Source organism: Coenobita brevimanus, chromosome 85 (assembly GCF_032717465.1).
Source record: "Coenobita brevimanus isolate Jiangsu-jjx chromosome 85, ASM3271746v2, whole genome shotgun sequence".
Classification (NCBI taxonomy): domain Eukaryota; kingdom Metazoa; phylum Arthropoda; class Malacostraca; order Decapoda; family Coenobitidae; genus Coenobita; species Coenobita brevimanus.
Window position 1 is genome coordinate 4,235,001 of NC_137038.1, and position 10,284 is coordinate 4,245,284.

The 10,284-nt window shown below is 46.3% G+C and overlaps 1 protein-coding gene across 1 annotated transcript in view; it reads right to left on the minus strand.

Moving 5' to 3' along the window:
* Positions 1 to 8,815, minus strand: part of LOC145410401 (uncharacterized) — a 25,798-nt gene extending 16,983 nt beyond the window's left edge. Inside the window, exon 1 of the mRNA XM_080280553.1 lies at positions 8,803 to 8,815. Coding sequence (XP_080136679.1) covers positions 8,803 to 8,815 — 13 coding nt within the window. The remainder of the gene's footprint in view (positions 1 to 8,802) is intronic.
* Positions 8,816 to 10,284: the final 1,469 nt, after the last annotated feature.

The following is a 10,284-nucleotide window of genomic DNA, read 5'->3' on the forward strand; positions in this document are numbered from 1 at the left end:
AATGACTGCTGGGGACGGGTTTGCTGTGCCATGGCACCGGTTCTTGTTTTATTTATTTATTTTTTATGGCTTCACCCTTTCCCTGTGGTTGGTGCATTTCGGTCTTTAGAGGCGCATAGGTGCTTCGTAACCCCTCTTCCTTAGCTATTTATTTTGCCCAATACATCTTATCAGTCTCTTGTATGTTTTTTTTTTTTAAATTGAAACTTTGCTTCAGTAACGTGTAACAGGATGCTGAGATGTAGAGAATAAGTCGCTGAGAGAAAAACGTTAAGAAAATCCCTGAAACCACTTAAAAATCATCCTCCATATTCATGCTGACTGCAGACGATTTCCTGTGTGTGTGTGTGTGTGTGTGTGTGTGTGTGTGTGTGTGTGTGTGTGTGTGTGTGTGTGTGTGTGTGTGTGTGTTTTAGTGTTTTTCTTAGAGGTGTATTCGTCTATCTATCTATCTATTGCCAGACGCCTCAATCCCGTTTGGGGTGGCCACAAACAAATCGCCTCCAAGTCGCCCTGTTTTTATTTGTTTACCACATGTTGTCATTTGTTTACCACATGTTTACCGTCCTTGTCTCAGCTTCCCCGTGTTTGTTTGTTTTGTCATTGCTTTGCTTGTTTGACGTCCATGCCTTAACGTCCCCGTGTTTGTTTTTGTCCTTGTTTTGCATGTTTTTTTCCCCCCTTGTTTTGCTTGTTTTGTCTTTGTTTTGCTTGTTTATTATCCTTGCCTTAACTTCCCCGTGTTTGTTTTTTGTCCTTGTTTTGCATGTTTTTTTCCTTGTTTTGCTTGTTTTGTCATTGTTTTGTGTTTATGATCCGTGTCTTAACTTCCCTGTGCTTGTTTTTTTGCTTGTCATTTGCTTGTTTTTTTCCTTGTTTTGCTTATTTTTGTCTTTGTTTTTTTTCCTTGTTTTGCTTGTTTTTGTCTGTTTTTTGTTTATAATCCCTGTCTTAACTTCCCTGTGCTTGTTTTTTTGCTTGTCTTTTGCTTGTTTTTGTGTTTTCCTTGTTTATGTCATTGCTTTGCGTGTTTATTTTCCATGTCTTAACTTCCCTGTGCTTGTGTTTTTTTTGCTTGTCTTTGTTTTGCTTGTTTTTTGCTTCAGTTGCACGTAATATAACCCGTTTCTAGACGCCAGGTGGCCCACACACCCGCTTGTCAGCCTTTGTTTCTTTCTTCGTTTTGTTTGTCATGCATGGAAGTTGGTTGTTGGAGCTTTGGTATGTTTGTTTGTGTTTGTTATGTTTGTCTGTGTGTTTGTTTGTTTGTTTGTATGGTTTCTTTGTTTTGTCAAGGTTGATTAGTTGAGTTTTGGTGTTTGTTTGTTTGTTTGCCTGTATGTTTGATTGTGTACGTGGCGCCTGTGTGTGTGTGTGTGTGTGTGTGTGTGTGTGTGTGTGTGTGTGTGTGTGTGTATGTGTGTTTGTGTGCGTGTATGTGTGTGTGTGTGTGTGTGTGTGTGTGTGTGTTTTATCTCGTCATGCTGATAGTTTTTGTTTTGTCCCGAGTGTTTTTCAGTTTGTTTTTGTATGATTTTCGATAATTACAGAAGCGGATGATTAATAATAATAATAATAATAATGATAATATAATGATGATGATGATGACGATGATGGTGGTAATGATAATGATGTTAATGATAATAATGATGAAGATAATGATGTTGATGATAATGTTGGTGATAATAATAATAATAATAATGATAATAATAATAATAATAATAATGATAAAGCCTGTACTAGACACATCCATTTCTAAATCTTATAAATCCCGTGTTATTTTTGTGCTGAATAAAATCGTCTAACTACCCAGAATACCCCGCTAGAGTTATCCTGACCGTGAGGGGGTTAGTGATGCCATTATAGATATTTGAGGATCTTAAGACGCATTCCCACCCTTTAAAAAAAAAATCGTAAGGGTGACTTTTTTTTTTTTTTTTTTTTTTTTTTACGTGTCCGACTCTGGGCAAAGACTTCAAGGCCTATTCCCAAGTCCCAGTAGTCCTCCTTGGGGCCCAGTAGACCTCCTACATCTCCACATGTCGCCACTTCGGCGCTAACACCCACCGTCCATACTGAATACGTGCTAGGGCTGTCTCATACAGGACTGGTGTATTGGTATTAGCGGGGGTACTTTTATGACATGTCGGCGGGTCATCTGGCAGATCAGGAAAGTCTGCTTTTTATGAAATTCAAATCCTTAAACTGTTTCCTGCCCCAGCCGGGATTCGAACCTGGGTCTGTTAGGACTGCAGGCCGCCACTCTACCGATTCTGCCACCGCCTCCCCCAGATTTAAAAAAATATGCTAAACTTCTTCCCACCATGAGAGGGGTATTGATGTTATTGATGATGATGATGATGAAATTCTCGTACTGAAAGGGCTAAAGGCGGACCCGGTGACCAAGGCGGGGGGGGGGGGTGAGCCAAGGGTGGAGTGATAAATGCCGGAGCGTAACCCGAGACTAGACAACACTACACTGCCACCTGCCTCCATACTCCATTACACAACCCGGATCAACTCACTGTCTTGTTGTAGCCACCTCTTCTCCCGCTATATTGATGGTACACACACACACACACACACACACACACACACACACACACACACACACACACACACACACACACACACACACACACACACACACTTGCCAGGATATTTATTGTACGTGTGTTCCTGCGTGATTTTATGAAACACACACACACACACACACACACACACACACACACACACACACACACACACACACACAGGTAGCTACTCTTCGTTATACTCATATATGTCCAGCGTATGTGTGCGTATTGTTTCATCCTGTGTGTGTGTGTGTGTGTGTGTGTGTGTGTGTTTTTGTATAAGTAAATTAGTAAACAAACAGGTAAATCAGTAAATAAACATACAGGTAAATTATTAAAGAAAGTAAGCAAAGTAATAAACAAGTGGACATAATATCTATCTATTTATCTATCAGTCTTTCTATCTATCTAAATCTAATCAGCTTTTTTAACTTCCTGTCTACTTATCTTCATATATATTCTTTTGTTTTTCTGACCCATTTACCTGCCTATGTCTATCTGTTTAACTGTCTGTCTATCTATCTATCTATCTATCAGTCTATCTATCCATCGGTCTGCCCATCGGTCTATCTATCTATATCTTTATCTATCAGGGCCTCAATCTATCTATCGCAGGGCTTCAGGGAACTCACTGCTTAACGTAGGCCCAAAATCAAATACCTGTAACTGAATTGTCTGCCTATCTATCTATCTATCTATCTGTCTATCTATCTATCTTTCTACCTGTGTATGCATCTTTGTTGCCCATGTTTACTTCTGTATCTATCTGTCTCTATCTATTTCTGTCTGTCTACCAATCTATCTGTCTGTCTGTCTATCTCTCTGTCTGTCTATCCAACCAGTCATTCAGCCATCCATCCAACCTTCCATCCATCCATCTATCTAACCTTCCATCCATCCATCCAACCTTCCATCCATCCATCCATCTAACCTTCCATCCATCCATCCATCCAACCTTCCATCCATCCATCCAACCTTCCATCCATCCATCCATCCATCCATCCATCCATCCATCTAACCTTCCATCCATCCATCCAACCTTCCATCCATCCATCCATCCATCCAACCTTCCATCCATCCATCCATCCATCCAACCTTCCATCCATCCATCCAACCTTCCATCCATCCATCCATCCAACCTTCCATCCATCCATCCATCCAACCTTCCATCCATCCATCCATCCAACCTTCCACCCATCCATCCATCCATCTAACCTTCCATCCATCCATCCAACCTTCCATCCATCCATCCAACCTTCCATTCATCCATCCATCCATCCATCCATCCATCCATCCATCCATCCATCCATCCATCCATCCATCCGACCATCCATCCATTCATCCATATAGCCATCCATCCATCTATTTATCTATCAACCTGTCTATCAGTCTGTCTTTTGTCTACCTATCTGTCTGTCTATCTATATCTATCTATCTACGATCCCAGCAGCCTATTTATCTATTTAGGCTTTTTATCTATCTACCTGTCTGTCTGTAAGCGAGGCGTGGAACTATTACTGGCGGCGGGGTTGGGTAAAACCGGAGAGAGAGAGAGAGAGAGAGAGAGAGGGGGGGGAAGAAATGGAAAATGGAGGGATGGAGAGAGAGAGAGAGAGGGGGGGGAAGAAATGGAGAATGGAGGGATGGAGAGAGAGAGAGAGAGAGAGGGAACACGAGAGGGAAAGAATTGGAGAATGGAGGGATGGAAAGAGAGAAGAGGGAAGGAAAAGGGGGAGGAGAGGGAGGGAGGAGAGGGAAAAAGGGAGGCAGAGAGGGATAAGAGGTAGGCTGCGAGATAGCAAAGGGTGTGGGTAAGTAGGTAGAAAGGGAGGGAGGGAGGAATATAGGAAGGGAGAGAGGGAGGGAGGTAGACTGGGAGGGAAGGAAGGTAGGGAGGAAGAGGCAGGCAAAGAGAGAGAGAGAGAGAGAGAGAGAGAGAGAGAGAGAGATGAGGTAGGGGGGAAATACGGAGAGTAGGAAGTAGGAAGAAAAGGAGGGAAGGAAGGAGGTAGAGAGGGAATGAAATAGAGATGGAAGAGGGAGGAGAGGGAGGGTAGAAGGTAGGAAGGAGGGGAGGAAGAGAGAAGGGAGGGAATAGGGAGGTAGGCAGAAAGGGAGGGAGGGAGAGAAGAGGGAGGGAGGGAGGAAGGTGGAGAGGGAGTTAGACACCAGGTGGAAGCCAGCAGGAGTTGAGGGAGGGGGAGGGAGAGGAAGAGGGAGGGAGGGAGAGAGAGGAAGAGCGAGGGAGGGGGAGGGAGGCAGAGGAAGAGCGAGGGAGGGGGAGGGAGGCAGAGGAAGAGGGAGGGAGAAACACGACCTTGAGTGGCCTTGCTGGATTCCCTCCCTCCCTTCCTACTCCTCCCTCTCTCCCTCCCTCCCTCCATCCCTCTTTTTCTTCTCTACTCCCCTCCCTTTAGTTTCCCCTCTTCTTTCCCTCTTTCTTCTTTCCTGTCTTCACTCCTTCCATTCTCTCTCTCTCTCTCTCTCTCTCTCTCTCTCTCTCTCTCTCTCATCTATCTATATACGGTATCTCTATTTACCCATTTATCTGTCTGTCTACCTGAGAGAGAGAGAGAGAGAGAGAGAGAGAGAGAGAGAGAGAGAGAGAGAGGTACCGGGTAAGTGGAGTAAAGGAAGGATAGAAATGGGGAGGAATGCAAGAGGGAGGGGGAGGCAGTAGGAGAGGGGAGGTGAGAGGGGGAGGGGGAGGGAGTAGGACAGGAGAGGGGGAGGGGGAAGGAGTTGGAGAGGGGGAGGGAGTAGGATGGGGGAGGTGAGAGGGGGAGGGGGAGGGAGTAGGATGGGGGAGGTGAGAGGGGGAGGGGGAGGGAGTAGGAGAGGGGAGGTGAGAGGGGGAGGGAGTAGGACAGGAGAGGGGGAGGGGGAGGGAGTAGGAGAGGGGAGGTGAGAGGGGGAGGAGGCAGGAAAGGGGGAGGGAAGAGATAGGAAGAAGGAACAGAGAGAGAGAGAGAGAGAGAGATAGGGTGAGAGATAGAGTTACACAGGATCTCCCCACAATAACAAACATATACCTATACTTGAGTTTCTGGCGGCAGGAAAAAGTAAGAAAGATTAACGTGAAATATGTCGTAATAGGGAAATAGAAGGAGTGAAGGTGCTCTCTCTCTCTCTCTCTCTCTCTCTCTCTCCCTACTAAGAGAAAGGTTGGAAAACGGACAGTGGAGAGAGAGAGAGAGAGAGAGAGAGAGAGAGAGAAGTAGTGAAGGGGGATGGGGGTGTAGGTTCATAGGTGAAGAGGGGAGGGGAGGGGAGGGGAGGGGGAAGGGAGGGGGAGGGGGAAGGGGAGGGGAGGGGAGGGGGAAGGGGAGGGGAGGGGAGGGGTGGGGAGGTTACAACACTTCCTAGAGAGTGACTCATAAGAGGACTTTGTGTGTGTGTGTGTGTGTGTGTGTGTGTGTGTGTGTGTGTGTGTGTGTGTGTGTGTGCATTGGTGTGTATGTGTGCTATGTGTCTGTCTTGGCATATTTGGTTGTATTTGTGTGTGTGTGTGTGTGTGTGTGTGTGTGTGTGTGTGTGCATTGGTGTGTATGAGTGCTATGTGTCTGTCTTGGCATATTTGGTTGTATTTGTGTGTGTGTGTGTGTGTGTGTGTGTGTGTGTGTGTGTGTGTGTGTGTGTGTGTGTGTGTGTGTGTGTGTGTGTGTGTAGGCTTTGGTGTTTATGCTTTTGTCTGTCTGCCTGTCCGTCTGTCGGCATTTTTGTGTATGTGTCTGTGTCTGTTCATGTGTACTCATACATGTGTATGTTTGTTTGCGTGTCCTTGCTTCCGTGTGTGGGTATGCGTATAATCTTGTGTGTGTGTGTGTGTGTGTGTGTGTGTGTGTGTGTGTGTGTGTGTGTACTTGGAACTTGTGCGTGCGTGTGTGTATGCATGTTTCCATCCGTAGCCTTTAGGTATATGCCTGTGTGTGTGCTCACTTACACACACACACACACACACACACACACACACACACACACACACACACACACACACACACACACACACACACACAACCAAAAATGCCAAGAGAGACAGAAGCACACACACACACACACACACACACACACACACACACACACACACACACACACACACAGATGCTACAAGAGATAGGTAGGTGAACTTGCTAGGCGGGTGGAGGGAAATTAACTGGTAGGCAGAGAGGCAGGCAAGGTGGTAGGCAGGCAGGGAAGTAAGTAGGTAGGTAGGTGGGTAGGGTGGTGGTTAGGCAGGGTGGTAGCAGGCAGGGTGGTAGGTAGGTAGTGTGGTAGGAAGGCAGGGTAGTAGGTAGGCAGGGTGGTGGGTAGGCAGGGTGGTAGGTAGGTAGGGTGGTAGGTAGGCAGGGTGGTTGCAGGCAGGGTGGTAGGTGGGAAGGGTGGTTGCCGTCAGGGTGGTTGCCGTCAGGGTGGTAGGCAGGCAGGGTGGTGGGAAGGCAGGGTGTTAGGTAGGTAGGTGGGTAGGGTGGTGGTTAGGCAGGTGATAGGTAGGCAGGGTGGTAGGTAGGTAGGATGGTAGGTGGGTAAGGTGTTAGTAGGCAGGGTGGTGGGTTGGCAGGGTGGTAGGTAGGCAGGGTGGTTGGTAGGCAAGGTGGTAGGTAGGCAAGGTGGTAGGTAGGCTGGGTGGTAGCGGGCAGGGTGGTAGGTAGGCAGGGTGATAGGTAGGTTGGTAGGTAGGCAGGGTGATATGTAGGTAGAGTGTTAGGAAGGGTGGTAGTTAGGCTGGGTGGTAGCAGGCAGGGTGGTAGGTAGGCAAGGTGGTAGCAGGTAGGGTGGTAGGTAAGCAGGATGGTAGCAGGGTGGTAGGCAGAAGGTGGTAAGTAGGCAGGGTGGTGGGTAGGCAGGGTGGTGGGTAGGCAGTAGGTTGTAGGTAGGCTGGGTGTTAGGTAGGCAGGGTGGTAGGTAGGCAGGGTGATAGGAAGGCCGAGTGGTAGGCAGGCAGGGTGGTAGGTAGGCAAGGTGGTAGCAGGCAGGGTGGTAGGCAGGCAGGGAGACAGACTGGGAAAATGCCAAGCGGGAGGCAAGGACGTAACTTAGGTAGCGAGAGAGAGAGAGAGAGGATAAGGATGTGAGTAAGAGAGGAAGGCAGAAAACTTAAGTTGGATATGAGGAGAGGGAAGGGGAGGAGGAGGGGGAAGGAGTGAAGGAAGGGGAGGGGAAGAGAGGGGAGGGAAGAGGCAATAAAGGGGGGTTAAGGAGGTAAGTAACAGGGAGGGGAGGGGAGGAAGAGGAGAGGAGAGAGGGGAGTGGGGAGTAAAGTGGGGAAAAGTGACTAAGAGGGAGGAAAAGGGGAGGGGAGGGAGGGAGGGAAAGGAATGAGTAAGAGGGAGAGGGGAAAAGGGAGGGATGAGTAAGAGGGAGAGGGGAAAGGGGAGAGAAGGGGGGAGATGAGTAAGAGGGAGGGGAAGAATGAGTATGAGGGAGAAGAGGGGAGGGAGGGGAGGGGGTGGTGAGTAAGCCCGTCTGGGTCGCCTCTTGACAAACACAAACAAACACAGACAAGTACATTCCTGCCCCGCTACACACACACACACACACACACACACACACACACACACACACACCTAAATAACTCTCTCTCTCTCTCTCTCTCACGCGGAGGAGTAATGCTGTCTAACCCCTTAAGATGCTGCCTAACCCCTTAAGATGCTGCCTAACCCCTTAAGATGCTGCCTAACACCTTAAGATGCTGCCTAACCCCCCTTGAGATGCTGCCTAACACCTTAAGATGCTGCCTAATTCCTTGAGATGCTGCTAACCCCTTAAGATGCTGCCTAACGCCTTAAGATGCTGCCTAACACCTTTTTCTTACCTGTAATTAATTCCTTTATATGGCTAATTATTGTCACCTATACCCGTAACTTATTTATAGAATCTCGATATAAAAAGAATGATAGGATAGGAAGATGTAGTAGGCAAAACTAAACCACTTAGGAAGAGGTGTTAAGGCCCCGTAAGCCGCTGGGAGAAAGCACGAAAGACATAAATATAACCTAATTCAGTAGCGTAGCCATCATTATTATTATTATTATTATTATTATTATCATTATGATTATAATTATTATTATTATTATTATTATTATTATTATTATTATTATTATTATCTGGGGGGACACAATGCTACATGTTGTCCACGCATTTCAAATAGGGAGGTCAGTTGAGGGGGGTGAATGGCCACACCACCAATTCCAATCAACCATTACACAATTACAAAGCTGCATCTCACCTGTGGCGCTCATGTCTGGCAGGTGTGGAGGGCAGGGGTGTAGGAAGGCATGGCAGGGGTGTAATTTGGGGTGTTTTTAGTTCGTTTTCATCTCCTTCCGTCCTGGTGTCATCGTTGTTTTCATTTTTCGTTCTTGAGATCTGTCCTTCCTTCCTCTTCTTGTTTTTTTTTTTTTCAATATACTTTTAGTGGGTGTGATTTCTTTTTAGGTGTTTTGTGGGTATTACAGGAGTAGTTTGGACGTTCCGATCTTTTTAAAGCGAGGTTTGGTTTTGAAATAACAGGTTTAAATTGATTTGAAAAGATAAGGAGAGTTCTGAATTAACGGTTTTTATCGTTTTTTTACATTTTAACGGCTTTGACACTTTAAATTAACGGTTTTTTTACACTAATTTAACGGTTTTTGACCCTAACGGTTTTTGACACTTTAAATTAGGTGGATTTACTGGTTTCTTTATTACCACTACTGTTCAGAATCTTGCAAGTTGTGGAGTGCTAGATTTTGTCGGTTTTTGACACTTAAAATAATGTGGATTTTTATTTCGTTTCTTGGTGACTGGTAATGGTGGTTTTATTTTCTGTATTATTTTCTTATTACACTACTTAAGGCTCTCTTGGCGTTCGTAGGCACTTTAAAAATGAGTAAGGCGATTATTGGACGGCGATAGGGTAACTTGGGTAACTTAAGCACTTCTTCGTGACTATGGACGGTTAACTTTAATTTTTCCGGTACCCAGATTTTTGAAACGATAACGGACACGTATTACAAATGTTTGATTTTTTTTTTTTCAAGGACGGCGGTTTTTCATGGGTGAAGGTGCGGTTTTGATGCGGTTTTTCTTGGGTGAAGGTGCGGGTTAGGTGGTTTTGTTGCGGTTTTTCTTGGGTCAAGGTGCGGTTTAGGAGCAGATTTGGTGCGGTTTTTCTGGGGTGAGGGTACGGTTTTCAGGTTTTTTCTTGGGTGAAGGTGCGGTTTTTCTTGGGTGAAGGTGCTGTTTTGGTGTGGTTTTCCTCGGGTGAAGGTGCGGTTTTGAGGCGGTTTTTCTTGAACGAAGGTGCGGTTTAGGTGCGGCGTTTCTTGGATGAAGTTGAAGTTTAGGTGCGGTTTTCCTTGAGTGAGGGTGCGGTTTAGGTGCGGTTTTTCTTGGGTGAAGGTGCGGTTTAGGTGCGGTTTTTCTTGGGGGAAGGTGCGGTTTTGGTGCTGTTTTTCTTGGGTGAGGGTGCGGTTTAGGTGCGGTTTTTCTTGGGTCAGGGTGCGTTTTTGATGCGGTTTTTCTAGGGTGAAGGTGCGGTTTTGGTGCGGTTTTGTTGTGGTTTTTCTTGGGTGAAGGTGTGGTTTTGGTGCGTTTTTGTTGTGGTTTTTCCTGGGTGAAGGTGCGGTTTTGATGCGGTTTTCCTGGGTGAAGGTGTGGTTTTGGTGCGGTTTTGATGCGGTTTTTGCGTTGTTCACTTAGCAGTCAGGCACTTGCTCTCACTCCATCA